General features: G+C 37.5%; 2 protein-coding genes across 8 annotated transcripts; one reads left to right on the top strand and one right to left on the bottom strand.

Moving 5' to 3' along the window:
- The first annotated feature begins 1,233 nt into the window (after window positions 1–1,233).
- On the top strand, window positions 1,234–14,809 carry LOC311295952 (uncharacterized protein). Of its 2 annotated transcripts, none has more exons than XM_084417520.1 (2): window positions 1,234–1,301; window positions 13,259–14,809. In XM_084417520.1, the coding sequence occupies exon 2, from the start codon at window positions 13,264–13,266 to the stop codon at window positions 14,197–14,199; it is 936 nt and encodes a 311-aa protein (XP_084273646.1). In that variant the 5' UTR covers window positions 1,234–1,301; window positions 13,259–13,263; the 3' UTR covers window positions 14,200–14,809. The 2 variants fall into 2 exon arrangements, with proteins under 2 accessions (XP_084273646.1, XP_084273645.1); XM_084417519.1 differs by having other exon boundaries at window positions 1,238–1,607.
- On the bottom strand, window positions 5,973–9,741 carry LOC311295969 (uncharacterized protein). Of its 6 annotated transcripts, none has more exons than XR_014628441.1 (11): window positions 9,350–9,519; window positions 8,626–8,807; window positions 8,439–8,488; window positions 7,948–7,996; window positions 7,772–7,843; window positions 7,586–7,667; window positions 7,458–7,491; window positions 7,288–7,374; window positions 6,982–7,145; window positions 6,789–6,846; window positions 5,973–6,696 (listed from the first exon to the last, which is right to left on the bottom strand). XR_014628441.1 is itself a non-coding variant. In XM_084417556.1 (11 exons), the coding sequence occupies exons 6-10, from the start codon at window positions 7,604–7,606 to the stop codon at window positions 6,802–6,804; spliced, it is 315 nt and encodes a 104-aa protein (XP_084273682.1). In that variant the 5' UTR covers window positions 7,607–7,667; window positions 7,772–7,843; window positions 7,948–7,996; window positions 8,439–8,488; window positions 8,626–8,807; window positions 9,350–9,741; the 3' UTR covers window positions 5,973–6,696; window positions 6,789–6,801. The 6 variants fall into 6 exon arrangements, 3 of the variants coding, with proteins under 3 accessions (XP_084273682.1, XP_084273683.1, XP_084273681.1); XM_084417556.1 differs by having other exon boundaries at window positions 6,982–7,109; window positions 9,350–9,741; XM_084417557.1 differs by lacking the exon at window positions 9,350–9,519 and adding an exon at window positions 9,219–9,326 and having other exon boundaries at window positions 6,982–7,109.
- Window positions 14,810–14,999: the final 190 nt, after the last annotated feature.

The following is a 14,999-nucleotide window of genomic DNA, read 5'->3' as shown; positions in this document are numbered from 1 at the left end:
GCAGTACAGGTAGGTGGTATTATAGTATTGTAAAATCAGTAGGGAAAAAAGAATCGTGCTATGGGGGGGGGGGGGGGGGGGGGGGGGGGGTATAGAGATACAAATATTTAAAATGTTTCTCTCTTTTTGCGTTTGTAATTATTATTATTAATTTTTTTTTACCCTTAACAGGTCCTGTATCAATTAAGTAACTTTAGATTTGATAAAAAGGGGCAGGTCTTTTAAAATAACTATTTACATCACTATACACTTTACAACATTAGCTTTTTGCTCATTTTAGAAAACTGTTACAAACTAAAAATGTTAATTTAATCTGAAATGCTGTTTTTCTTAAGAATTATTCTCACATCTGTTAATGTAGTATAACATTACAGATTTTTGGCCATTGTTATTTTTTACATTTTTATTTTTACATTTTTATGTTTATTTAGATTTTTTTTTCTTCTTTTTTTACCACAACAGATCTTGTATCAGTTTAGTAACTTTAGATTTGAGGAAAACGGGGCAGGTCTTGAAAAAGATCTACTTCACTATAAGTTACAACATTAGCTTTCTACTCATTTTAGAGAATTCTGTTACAAACTCTCCCATGTCCAGTTCATGCGTTATTGCTTTTTCATGAGCTAAAAACCAAGGTGTTGTGTTTTATTAGGCTACAGAGTGTGGTAACTCTTGATAACAAGTCATCATGAAGATGACTTGTAATCAAGTTCACAAAAAGTTCTAATAAAGCTCATTGGCTGTTACTGTAGTTATATTGCTTCATAATTCAGCACGTTCGTTTAAGGTAGCGAAGTGAATGAGCTAAGTCTTGGAGAAAAAAGAGGGGGTTGGGAAGAAAACATAAAATAACATATCTGGAGCTGAATTGGCCCTTCGCATTGAGTTTGATTGACAGGCGATCTGACCAATCATAATCCGCCATCTGCGTCCGACAAAGCAGTCAGGAGAGTAGATTAACGTTGGAGGTTTTGAACTTGAATAACGGCGTGTACTGACGTCTTTCCGCGGTTAAAACAACATTGCTTCTTATCTCTCTCTATGGCTCTGGGTGGGCCAAGCTTCTGATTGGGTGGGCCAGGCCCACCCTGACCCCCCCGTGGAGCCGGGCCATTACTCATGTGCGCAAGGTATACAGTAGGTGGCGGTAATACTCGGCCATGAAACAGAAAGAAGAAGACGAAGAAGAAGAAACGAGGGCGCCGCTTTTGAACTTCCGTTTTTGCGGTCGCTCTGTATATTTCTGTGGCATTGCTGTCCAGGAGTATTTAGCTTTTGAAGAGGATTTACTGAATGTAAAGGTAAAAGTTATAACTTGATAAATCATGAGGATTGTAATGTTTAAAGCAGATGTCTTAACAAATGTCAGTAGACCGGGAAGATTTTAAAACGAGCCGTTCATTCATAAATACGTAAGATCGCTGTGAAAATACAGACGGGGAAAAAGACACGAGCTCAGCGCAGCGCTGAAAAGGGGCGGGGCTACATAAGGTCTGTAAATGCTGGAATGTTCCCAAGTCCCATCAAGTGAAGTCAGTTGAACACTGAGAACATGAGTGATCCAGAGCCCTGCACAAAGGAAGATGAAGATACTAAAGATCAAATAGGTTGGTAATCAGGGTATCTTCCGTCCATTTCATTTCCTATTTGAAATTAAATAAGCAGAAACGAGAAACGGCGCCTTTATTCGTTTTTTCGTTTTTTCCAAAAAACGAAAAAACGAGATTTCGGCTTGATTTTTCGTTTTTTAGTTCACAGGCAAAAAACGAATAAATGACTTCAAAATTCGTTTTTCTCATGTGGACGGTCATGATGCGCCCCTGTCAGCCGATTGGTCAAGAAAATCTGATCATGTGACGTCATCGGTAGTTCCCCAGGTTTATTCAACAAAATAATAGTCGGCTCTGCGCACCGCATATTAAACTGTTCAGGGCAGGTCCTGGGCTTACTTATGTGCAACTTAACGCGTTTCAGAGAAATATTTATCAGAAATATTAAATATTAATCTGCACCCAGACGGTTTTATTAGCCTAAATCTGTCTGGTGCTGCGCTAGGCAGCGCAGCGGGTGAATGTTCAGTCAAGTGCATACGCAACAGTCATAACTCTTCTTTTAGACAATAGCCTACGCTCAGTTTTGGACAAGGGGTGGTTATTGCAAATACTGTAATGCAAAACTGCTGATGGTGGTGGGTACCGCGATGATGGTAAATAAAATTGTACTGTAACTGTAGCCGCGAGAGTGAGACAGCGAGATGATTTTGTTAGTAAAAAAATATTTAGGCCTATTTGTTTAATATAAGTGAGTTTGTCTTTGAAAACAACAACAAAAAGGTGAAATAACAGTGTGATCACAAAACTGAGCGTTCGTTTTAAAGGGAAAAAATTCAAATATATTTTATTTATTTGTTAGCCTATGCTGTTGTTATTCCGTCTTAATCGTTTTGTTAATTCAAATTTAATACTATGCAGGAGTTTTTTTTATTGTAGCCTACTATTTTATTGTTGTTGTGTTTTCATTAAAAAATAACAATGAACTGCATTCGTTTGAAAGGTTAATCCATAGATCTTTCATTTACTTGTGTTATCTCATCCGTCTTATTAGCTTTGTTAATAACGAATAGGCTAATGTTAGCCTAATTAAAATTGTTCAAAGAGTGGAGGAAGATGTTGTCAAACATTAAAAAAATCTAAAATAAACGCTATATGCTGAACGTACCCTCACTGTTCGATTTCCGTGTAGGCTACTTACGGAGCGGGTCAAATTGACAAATTGGTCAAATTGTTTTTTAACCATTTTTAAAACCGTTTTCTTTTTATAAACAGTATAGGCCTACTGACTTTTTTTGCATAATTTTTTTTTACGTTTTAATTTTTTCTTACACATTTTATGCTTATAACATCATAACTGAACAATTAAATGTAGCTGTATAATGAAAATAATGTTTACTTTTCCTAACTTTCCCTTTAGTTTCCTATAGACATAGTTCCCTAGTTTCATTCATTTTCTGTATCTTCAACAACATTTTCCTCAATCTCTGAAGCAGTCCTCTAACTCGGAAACATCTTCTTATCAGTATCAAAAACCTGTGAAATTACTTATTTAAATGTCAATCTTTGGGAGCTCATTTTTCCTGCTGTCTATGCCAAAGTCTTTTGCCACACTAAGCAAAATTGTGGGAAAGCTCATTATTCACTCATATGGGAGTGAGAAACAAAACATAACAAAAACATACATCAAATAAATGTTTTTTATTTATTTATTGGCTCTGTAAAGCTGCCTTTGAAAATCATAAAAGGTTAAAAGCTAGGTATTTCAGATATCTTGAATATAGAAATGAGAGCTTATTTGTTATCAAGCATGTTATCATCAGCAACTTTGCATGCATGATCATGATGATAAATGGAAAAAAAAAGTCACAAAATACCAACAAACAAAGGTTTAATATTATTTCAGGTAGATTGAAACAATAAATGATGGCTCATTTTTACCATCTGTGGCTGACAAAATATTTTTCTGTATTAAAATAAGTGGAAAAGCTAATTATAGCTTCATAAGGTTGTAAAAAAAAAAACAAAAAACAAAATATAACCAAGCAATTTTATTATTTTGGGTCAGTAGCCTACAGTTGCATTAGAGCGTTAAAATGTTTGGGTCAAATTGACCCGTGAACATCAGGAACGTAACCTACTATAGCCTAGTAATTTTGTTTGTATAGGCTTATGTCAAAACACATCAGCATGTTGAAACTTTGCATGTTCGTCATGATAAATGAGAAAAAGTCACAAAATATCAAGAAAAAAAACATAGGTTAACCAGTATTTCCAACAACTAGAAAGGGTTATTTCACACCTGCTTCATTTAGTTCTGTTGAATCGCACTAGAGTTCGTTTTCCCCCTTGGTGCGGTTCGTTTGGGCAGGTGTGAATGCAGCAATCGCACTCGGGTGCGCGCACCAAAAGTGGACCAAACAAGCGGTTGGCTACGCTTTCAAACGAACTCAGGAGTGATCCGACCTCGAACAGACCCAATTGCCAAAGAACGGCGCATTTTTGGACTAAACCAGCTGCCCGCACGTTAATTCTGACAATCAAATTGCAGAAATATGTTCACGACCCATCTGGCCAACGAGTGATGTGGATGTTGTCACGTGACTGTATTTTGGTTCGTTTCATCAACTGATTTGGACCAGAGCAATCAGTGTGGTGTGAAAAGGAACCAAAACGCCTGAAAAATGCAACAAAGTATAATTTTCTCCCTTGGTCCGGAATGAACGGAACTACAGATGTGAAAGCACCCTAAACGGTTCAAATTGACCCGCAACATAAGGGTTAGGGTGCTGACGGGGGACTTCTGGCGTGGAGTCCGGAAAAAAAAAAAATATGGGTGGTAATAAAAATCAAGTTTAAACAAACTCGTGTTGTGTTTTGGCTATGCATACATCTTACGTGTGTTTGTGGTTGTATTTTACGCTGTAGGCTACAATTACACTGGCATGGGTCACCAACATAGCCCAGCACAGTTTTAACTCCCGCATCCGCATAGTATTAAACTTGTAGCATAAAACAACAGCATTATAGGCTAACAAATAAATAAAATATATTTGGAAATTTCCCTTTAAAACGAACGCTCAGTTTTGTGATCACGCTGTTATTTCACCGTTTTGTTGTTGTTGTTTTCAAAGACAAACTCACTTTTATATTAAACAAATAAATATTTCTTTACTAACAAAATCTTGCGCTTTTTCCTCCGCTATCGTCCTGTCAATCATCTCGCTGTCTCACTCTCGCGGCTACAGTTACAGTACAATTTTATTTACCATCATCGCGGTATACCCACCACCATCAGCAGTTTTGCATTACAGTATTTGCAATAGCCACCCCTTGTCCAAAACTGAGCGTATTGTCTAAAAGAAGAGTTATGACTGGTGCATATATGCTACACTTGACTGAACATGCTTCACCCGCTGCGCTGTCTAGCGCAGCACCACACAGATTTAACTCCGCACAGCTAATAAAACCGTCTGGGTGCAGATATTTAATATTTATGATATATAAATATTTCTCTGAAACGCGTTAAGTTGCACATAAGTAAGCCCAGGACCTGCCCTGAACAGTTTAATATGCGGTACGCAGAGCCATAGGACTATTATTTTGTTGAATAAACCTGGGGAACTACCGATGACGTCACATGATCAGATTTTATTGACCAATCGGCTGACAGGGGCGCCTCATGACCGTCCACATGTGCAAAACGAATTTTGAAGTAATTTATTCGTTTTTTGCCTGTGAACTAAAAAACGAAAAATCAAGCCGAAATCTCGTTTATTCGTTTTTTGGAAAAAACGAAAAAACGAATAAAGGCGCCGTTTCTCGTTTCTGCTTATTTCATTTCAAATAGGGATCTTCGCCGTGACGTCACGACGCGCTCTGGTTGGCAGAAGAAAAGTAATGGCCGCTTGCTTCGCAGCGCAAACACAGAAGAAAAATGGTTGTGTCGTGCTGTGTGATCGGCAAGATTGGATACTGTACTGTGTGTGTATCATCTGTGTACATTGTGTACAAATTATTGTATTTTAATACATTTTTACGTGTCAACCAATGTTATATACAGGGCCTAAAGTTAACTTTTTGGACCACCAGCCACCCAGATAGCAATGAGTCGGCGGACCACCGTCGGCGCTCCGGCGGCAGTAGAAGCGGCAGAATGGCGACATCGCAAACACGTTGGACGGCGCACCGCCGGCGGCAGCCGCTTTTTAAAAGCGGCAGCCGCCTTCCTACCGCCTTCGTTCCGCGGCCGGCCCGCCGGCCAACCGCCGTTATATTTAAGGCGGCCCTTCCGCGGCCCGCTGGAGGCAAGTGCTATTTTCGAGCGACCTGCCGCCGCTTATTCTGGCTATTTATATATAATATTTAATATTTATAGCATGCAGTTTATCAAGAATAATGATTGCTCAAACCAGACAAATATCCATTTGGCATTTTTATTCCACATTTCAAAGTACATTAACTGTCATTTAAACAAGATGTGTCAGATCACTGAAACATAACAGAAAAATAAATAAATCAATATACTAACATGCAGGTTTCTTATTAAATTTTGGTAAAAAAAACAAACAAACGAAAAACAGCCTTACAAGCAAATTACAACTCTTACAATAATTGTTCATATAAAGAGGACAGCTCTAGGGTGAAAAAAATTACCTGTAAACATTATGACAAGTAAAGAGAATACTTGATACGAAATAATGTGCAGGATACCAAATAAATCAAAGTATGACATCACATTTACAAGCCATTTCTAACAATAGGTTAAGTGGTAGTAATTTATAGTAAAGCTCTGGAGTAGAATAGACCATTATAGCTGCAATGCTGACCTGTGGCACAAGGACTTACAAGCATTATTTGAAAAAAGAAAAAAAAGAAAGTAATTTCCACAGTTAGTGAGTATAGTGTGACACTTCTGACTTCTTTAGGGGTCTTGATGTTACTGACTGCAAGATAAAGAAAGGATTCCAGTTGTCAGTGATTCTAGGGTGTCAGTAGTCAGCCTAAGTGGTCGGCTGTGGGTCCCTCTCAGCTGTGCGGTGCCTTTTTCTGCCTTTACGGTCAGATGCTCCTTTCAGGTAACGCGAAACATTAACCTAGACCGCTTCATCAGTGGCATCCTGGGTTGCCAGGTTCTTCCGGATGGCTAATTTAGAAAATACAGATCTGTCATTTCATTTGAATTGCATGACGCCATACACATCTACTTAAATATAATTAAAAAAATATCCAACTTACTTTGAACAATGGTCTAAAGGAACATGTCTCTAAAACTTGCTTTATCCCCTACACCAAGCTGAAAATCCAAAAAAGTGTTACAAATTACATTTCTCTGAAGCTTGTGAAAGGCTAAGGATTCAGACTGTAATATATGCAGTATACAATCTTAAATTTTACTTTTTAGATATGGCGTTATAATCAGCAAACTTACAAATTGTTCCTGGAGCTTTTTATCCTGCTTCAAACTGTTGTCAAGACACGGCAAATCTTCCTGGGTGTGTAGGGGAGTAACAGATCCCCTGACAGGGATAACTCCAACAGACACAACATCGCCAAACTCTGCAAGACGTCACAGCATAAGGGTCTGATCTGCACCTACAGGGTTTCCCAGAATAAAATAGTCAGTCCTGGTCCCTCAACTACTAAACTATGACATTTATATCTAGGTCTACTACATGTACAGGTAGCCCCAGTGGGAATTAAACCAACAACCACAGGTGCTGTTTGCAAGTTGTACCTGATTGCCCAGTGCAAGCAAACGTCTTCAACATTGTTTGTTGAACTTGCTTCACCTGCTCTTGAAGTAAGCCGATGTCATCCGAAGCTACAAAATGAAAGGCATATGGTAATTTTGGACTTACATCACACACAAAGAAGTACAATTTAAGAAACAGTGCAAGTTCTCACCTGCTCGTGCATTGCTTTCCCTCAGGGCTTGGTTCTACATTTAAAAAATAAAATAAAACAAACAACTAAAGGCACTATTTGCAATACTGTTAAAACACTGGACATTAAGACATAGGGCTAGAATATACCTTCACAGCTGAAAACTTCATGCTTGACACGAGATGCCATTGGAGTACAAGGGCCAACAATAGAGCAATGACTTTCTCCCTCCTATTGATAATCATTGACATGTAAAAATATGTTTGAAGTTATTGCATACATTTCATTAATTGGACTTAAATGTAACACTTAGTTAAGCGCAACGTATTACATACCTCCAGAGTTTTCACCCATATGCTGCCAGGGTAAATTTGCTGCCGGGGGAGTAAAGCTTAGTACTTGATGAGCTGGGGGAGCAAACATAACAGCTTTCATTTCAATGCAGAGTATTGCATATTCAGTAATGAAACAATAATTGAACTGTGCAAAGCTAATGGAATGTACAACACACCTCAACACCTTTCATCCAGAAACTGCTGCAGCGAATTCCATCAAGTGTCCTAGTGAAAAACAGATTATGATTAAAGGATTCATCATCTTAAAGTCAGCATGAAATCAAATGTTACAATTTGTATTTTTATATGTAATATTGTAGTGTTTATGTAAATGATTCATCTGTGCACTTCTTTTTTTATTTTTTTATTCATGTACCCTTATAATATTTAATCAAATCCATTACCCTTCCCTCCCCCCTCGAAACGACTTATCTTCCGGTCATGTGCAATGGCGTGGCAACTCCCCTCAAACCATTAGTCTGCTATAAGCAGAGATGGAGAGGAGGAGCGCTAGAGTAAAACCCTGCTCCTCTATTCAATATTCCCTTTCACTTGGAAATACGTCACAACATTGGAGAAAAGTCGTTTGTAACTTCCAGTTCATGCCAACTTTAAATAGAAGCAATAGTTTCCAAGACAAAAAAACTTCACAAATAACATCACTTACTTGTACTCAAACTCTTGGCGGATTCTGGATTACTGGGGAGAAACCTGGTTCTAAGAAAGGGGAAACAGAAATTTGATGATGATAATAATAATAATGAATGAAAGATTCCGTTATCCACAATAAACAGACAAATAAATTACACAGATGAAATAAAGGAAAATCAAATGTACAAGTCAGACCCATTTACCTGCTCCCTTCATGAACTTAAAATGATGTTTCTCCCAGGTGCTGTGTGGAGGTGTGCAGCGGATGGCTAAATTGTTCCTTTGTCTTTTTTGCCAATGGCACATGCCCTTCGCTGAGCCACTCTTGCTGAACCACTGCAAATGGCAGATCCTCCTTGTTGATAAACTGAACAATGTGAAGCATCTAAAATAGAAGACACATTAGCATAAAGTATACTTTTTGATTATTTTTTTTCAGGCAAAATCAACAACATTAAAATGCTCACCCCTTCGAAAAAGCAGTAATTTTCACAAGTGGATCAACAGAAAACCATGTTCAGACAAACAAAATCATATAAACAACCTACATCGTTATTTTTGTAAGAAAACACCAAAAGTTAAACTAGTCTTTCTAGATGTAAAGTTTGGCTACCTACTGTGGCTAGATACATTTAACATGTAACGTTAGAACATGCTTGAACTCAGTGTAAAAAAGGTGAAACAGCATGTGGTAGCGAACACTAATCTAGACTAGCAGCATAATTATGTTTAGTTAGAAAACAACACAAGTTATACTGATCAGTCTTTCTTGTCGTGAAGATTTTGCTAACGTTACCATTCCCACGTAGGCGGCAGAATAATTGTCCGTAGTTCAGGAACTGTAACGTTAGTTAATTCGACTGACCAATACTATCTTAAACCACATGTACTCACACTTGTATAAACATACATAACAGTTAAACATACTTAGAAGTAAGGATGGCTGACGCGAAACAGTCGTTCCGAAGCTTTGCGAGATCCCGAAGCGCAGATGTTTCGAAACACTGATCCGAAGCGTGATTCAAAACACCTATGTCACGTGACTATGGCCAAACGAAGCCTCGAAGTGTTTCACTAAGTGTTTCATCAGGTGTGGTCCGCCGAATCAGATTGACACGGTCGGGAACAGACCACACAGTCGCACATCTGTATAAAAGTGAAATCAACGCATCTTGACCTCGTGGGTTTTTGTGAGAGGAGTTTGATTTTGAGATAGCGGATTTTTGGTGATATAGTGACATAGTGCGATTTGATTAGTTATAGGCTATTTAGGCTTGCATTTAAATTTAACATGAATTTAAATGAAACTGGAAAGAGATAGCAGTAATCTTTCCTCATTTGTATGTCCTAGCTAAAAAATATATCTCCGCCGTCGGCGCCAATGGCCTCGTGGTCAGTTCGCCGACATGTAGCGTCTTTGCACTCGGGCGTCCCGAGTTCGAGTCCCGGCTCGTGGACCTTTCCCGCCTCGTTTTTTGTCATCTCTCTACTGTCCTGTCACAATAAAAGGAAAATCACCAAAACAATATATATATATATATATATATATATATATATATATTTGCATGCCAGTAACAAGTGTCCCTTGTGAGAGGATTTTTTCAAAGGCTGGAGAAATTATCTGTAAAAAAAGAAGTAGTCTAAGTCCTTCCACAGCAGAGACATTAATATTTTTGAATAAAAATCTCTAAAAAAGTGAGACATTGTGGCTTGATTTCTTTTATTAATATTCATTTTGCAAGACCAAAATAACATTATGCACAGTGAGAAGCCTATAGGTTACAATCTTCACATATTAGAAAATTATAATAATAAAAAAACAACACATTTTTTTAATGGCTCGTCAAGGTTGTTTCAGATCAACACCTGCAAGTGACCACTAGGTGTCACCGTTGAGACGGGTGTCGGATTGATTCGAAGCCTCGAAACAATATGGCACATTTGGTTCAACTGTTTCAATTGCTTCACGAGGCCTCGATCTGGCCATCACTACTTAGAAGAAGAAAAAAAACTCAACGCCAGGAAGAAACGAAGTAACGTTAGCCTAGCTATGGCGGAAACATGGCGGAAACTTTGCAAACAAGGCTAACTTACTTTAGCTTGACTAGTTAGGCAAGAACAGATCTTAAGAAGAAGAACTAAAAACAATGTCAAAAATGAACATAGTAATATTGCGTTACACAAAAAGGAAAAATGTACTTACTTAAAAGATCGTATATTTCCTCTCTCCAAATACTGAAACCGTGTGACGAGACGAGTAAATCTGCTTCAGTTTTTTAGGTGCTGCCCCTCTCGACCGGTGGAGGTACTTCTCTGTTTGTGCTTTAACACTTTCTTAAACATTTGTACAGGTCGCAAAACTCGCAATTGCAAACTGCAAAGTAATCCCTTATACATGTAAAAGGTAAAATAAATTAAAAATTGAGCTTGTAAAACAATGAAAGACATAACCACAATTTCCTGGAGTGACAGAGAGACAAAATATTTATAAATATTTCACTTTATCCTTCAGGTCAAAACAGGGATTTTCATGTTTCTCATAGACGTTACCATGGTTGCAAATTAATAAAAAAAATATAAAGCAAACCCAAGATTTTGGCCAAGTTGCAGATGTCTTTCACTGTTCACTGATTTCAAGCATTGGTGAAAAATCTAACTTCATCCATGTATTCTGCTAAATTGTTCATACCATGAATGAAATATTTATTTTAAAAACGAATCAGAATCAGAAAGATATTTATTGCCAAGTAAGTTTTACAAAAGGAATTCTGTTTGGTCTATTGGTGCATCTCAAATTGTGCATAAATCAAAGAAATGTAAAGAATTGTCACCTTAAGTGAATAAAATAATTCTATATATTTTACATATTATCGCTTCAGAAATCAAAGTAATTTAAATGTAATTTCCTAAACCTTATCATGGAATCAGAGTCAAATCTGTTATAACCCCTAATGGCTTTGGAGCAACAACAAAAATTGATATAATTCACATAATAATTATAATCGCTTTAAATGTGAAAAGTAGTTAAGATGCTGTCAGTTTCACTCATGGCTGGTCGATTTCAAAGCGGCTTGCCGCCAGCCGGCCGCGGTTCATTTAGACGGCGGCAACCGCCAGAGAGAATGAAGTCGGCGGCCCGGCGGCTGTTCGCCGGCGGCATCTCGCAAGAAATGGGAGTGACGTATTCGGCGGCAAACGCTTCATCGCCGCCAGCGGGGCGCACCTATAGCCGACAGCTTGGGGCCAGCGGCAAAAAGAAGCCGTGCCGATATTTTTTGCTATCTGGGCACTGTGACTTTTTACCAGACAGTTTTTTTTTTGGCCTCATAAAAGGTGAAAAAAGGAATTGCACAAACATTTCTTCTTTAACTTGTAAGAATACACATTTAAATTCTGTCAATTTATTAACGAGATCCATACAAGTAATAACTCTTAGAATACAGATATAGACCTAGTGCAGCTCGTATGTAAACAAATCACACGCGGCTGTGTTCATGGCTGGGCAGCTGTTAGTTACAGCGTTCAGGAACCGTTAAGCAGAACTAAATTAATATTACTGGTAAAGTTACCGGGTTGGCTACCGGACATTTTCTCACCGGTTCCCAACTCCCAACATCTGTGCAACTGTCATTGTACTGTAGCCTATGTCAGCGTTGCATTATCTCATCTCATCTCACCAACAGTTTAATACTTAACTCACACATTCAAACGCAGTCAGAGAAGGGCCTCATCTTTCTCTCCGATCACATACGTTCCGAAACACTCAAACTGCGCTGCTTTCACAGATGCTTTCTTTACTAATGTGCCGCCACATTTTTTAGCTGTAAATCCAACGAATTTGCTGACTTCGTTAGTCAAAGAACAAAAAAAAAATCTCACTCAGGTGATATGGATCAGGCAGAGAACATGAACCCTGGTGGTTATAAAAGCTTAATTATATCTCTTTTTAGCTTCTTCGGACAAATAATTAATATTATGCTGACAAAACACAGGTAGACTGCTGCGACTTGTTGGTTCTTTCTGCCAACCAGTTCGCGGCCACGCCCATATCGTGACGTCACATTTGACTCCGGCGAACATCCCTATAGGAAATGAAATGGACGGAAGATACCCTGATTGTTGGTGTTTATTCTTGATCCTTCATTAGTTCACCCAAAAATGAAAATTAGCACATGATTTACTCACCCTGAAGCCATCCTAGGTGTACATGACACTCTTTCAGACGAATACAATCGGAGTTATTTAAAAAAAAAAAATGCCCTGGCTCTTCCAAGCGTGATAAACCGAACTGGGTAGAATCTAGAGCCTGAAACTGAACATTTTCTTGCAATCTTTTGTCAAAAATATTTTTCCAAATATTATCTGAGCTGTTTTATTTACATTTATTTTATATCTGATTCAGAATTTTTGCTACTGTGTTACTAAAGTTTTTAATGTGTAAATTAAGCAAAACCTGATTCAACTGGTAAATGTTTTTCCATTGTTTCAATTTACAAGTTATAAGTAACCTGAAGTTATTTTTCTGATATTTTGGTAACAGGTTTGATAAATGCATTAAAAAAAACTAAAAGCTTTTTTGTTAAAAGTTATATATCTGAGAGATTGTGTTGGAAACATGAGATCTGTGCCTATAATTTTTTTTTTTTTTTTTTTTTTTTTTTTAAATAAGAACTTGTAGGTCAATGTGCCCAATTCATGGAAAGTTCCAATGACATTGATTTCATTTTGATATTCAAAATGTATCATACCATTGTATTGTGTTTGGGTGTTATGTTAGTCTTCACTTCCTCATTTTTTTACGGATATACATGACAAACTTTTTTATTATTATTTCAGACTTAATGGAACTGAACAAGGAGATTGAAAAACTGAGCAAAGGAGAGGAGAAACATCATCATGTCAAAACTGAAGAAAAATCTTTGAGGAGAGCCGAAAATTCTTGCCTTCATTGTGGAAAGAGATTCCCAAACAACAAAAGTCTTCAAATTCACATGACGATCCACACTGGAGAGAAGCCGTACACATGTGATCAGTGTGGGAAGAGTTTCACAAAAAAATACCTTAATGCACACATGAAGATCCACACTGGAGAGAAGCCACACACATGTGATCAGTGTGGAAAGAGATTCACAATAAAAAATAACCTTAATGGTCACATGAAAATCCACACCGGAGAGAAGTCACACACATGTTATCAGTGTGGAAAGAGTTTCACAATAAAAAATAACCTTAATGATCACATGAAAATCCACACCGGAGAGAAGCCGTACACATGTGATCAGTGTGGGAAGAGTTTCACATACAGACACAACTTTAAGAATCACATGAAAATCCACACTGGAGAGAAGCCGTACACATGTGATCAGTGTGGAAAAACATATTTTTCATCATCATCCCTGAAGAACCACCTGAAAGTTCACACAGAGAAGCCCCACATGTGTTCTTTGTGTGGAAAGAGTTTTAGTCATCTGGGTTCTTTAAAAATACACCAGAAAAGACACAGCGGTGTGAAGAATCATGTGTGCTTTGTTTGTGGAAAGGGTTTTATGACAGATGATGCAGTGAAACGGCACCAGAGAATTCACACTGGAGAAAAACCTTACAAGTGTTCACACTGTGACAAGAGATTCAGTCAGTCAGGAGATCTGAAAACACACAAGATGATCCACACTGGAGAGAAACCGCACACATGTGATCAGTGCGGGAAAAGTTTCATACGAAAAGGAAACCTTAATGTTCACAGGAAAAGCCACAATAGAGACAAGTCACACATGTAAGAACTCACATTGTCATTCTGGACAAATACATTATATTATCCCAGAAGAACCACAATACAATAGATTGATTGATTTTTGTCCATCCCAAATAGATTTTGCCTAAATTATATTTATTCCACTCACTTTTTTCACTCATGACTGAGACTGAATGAGGTTACTTTCTGCCTATTAATTTCAAAAGTAGCCTATGTCAAAAATAAATGGCACAAAGCACTGGAGAATTCTTACTGGTTTCACACGTAAATTAAACATTAAGATTTACTTAAAAAGCTGCAATAGAGACAAGCTCTCTTAAGTTACCCTCTGTATTGTAATTGTTGATTTACATTAAAAAAAATGTATTGTGGAAGGTAACTGCATGTCATATAATGTGGATTACACATCCAATCTGGTCAGTAAGGCACAATTTAAAAGCAATACAAATGCTCAATATGTCATTGTTCACTTATATTAAAACAAAATAGATAAAAAAAAAACATAGATAGATTGTAATTTTGTTGTGACAGAACTGATGCTGGCTGCTTTCAAATTCACTTGGGAAATTTGTACTTTGAAGTCAAGAATTTGCCATTACGTGGTCACACAAACATGACATAAAGTTTATATTTACTTCTTTTCTCTTTTCTCTTTTTTCCAGTTATTGATGCATGGAAATAGGTTAGTCAATGTTACATGAATGTGCATACACTAAAATATACGGTTGCTGGTCATAAAATTAGAATATCATCAAAAAGTTGATTTATTTCAAGAATTCAACTTAACAGGTGAAACTAATATATTATATAGACTCATTACATGCA

Source organism: Rutilus rutilus (assembly GCF_951802725.1).
Source record: "Rutilus rutilus genome assembly, chromosome: 8".
Lineage (NCBI taxonomy): Eukaryota > Metazoa > Chordata > Actinopteri > Cypriniformes > Leuciscidae > Rutilus > Rutilus rutilus.
This window is presented reverse-complemented; position numbering and strand designations above follow the sequence as displayed.

Bases quoted from the DNA above. Each gene is read 5' to 3' on its own strand.
- LOC311295952 (XM_084417519.1), top strand. From the start codon at position 1,553: ATGAGTGATCCAGAGCCCTGCACAAAGGAAGATGAAGATACTAAAGAT. The intron at 1,608-13,258 runs GTTGGTAATCAG...TTATTATTTCAG, and splicing joins AGATACTAAAGATCAAATAG to ACTTAATGGAACTGAACAAG.
- LOC311295969 (XM_084417556.1), bottom strand. From the start codon at position 7,606: ATGAAGTTTTCAGCTGTGAAG. The intron at 7,492-7,585 runs GTATATTCTAGC...TTTTAAATGTAG, and splicing joins TGAAGTTTTCAGCTGTGAAG to AACCAAGCCCTGAGGGAAAG. The intron at 6,847-6,981 runs GTAAGTTTGCTG...TTGGATTTTCAG, and splicing joins AAAAGCTCCAGGAACAATTT to CTTGGTGTAGGGGATAAAGC.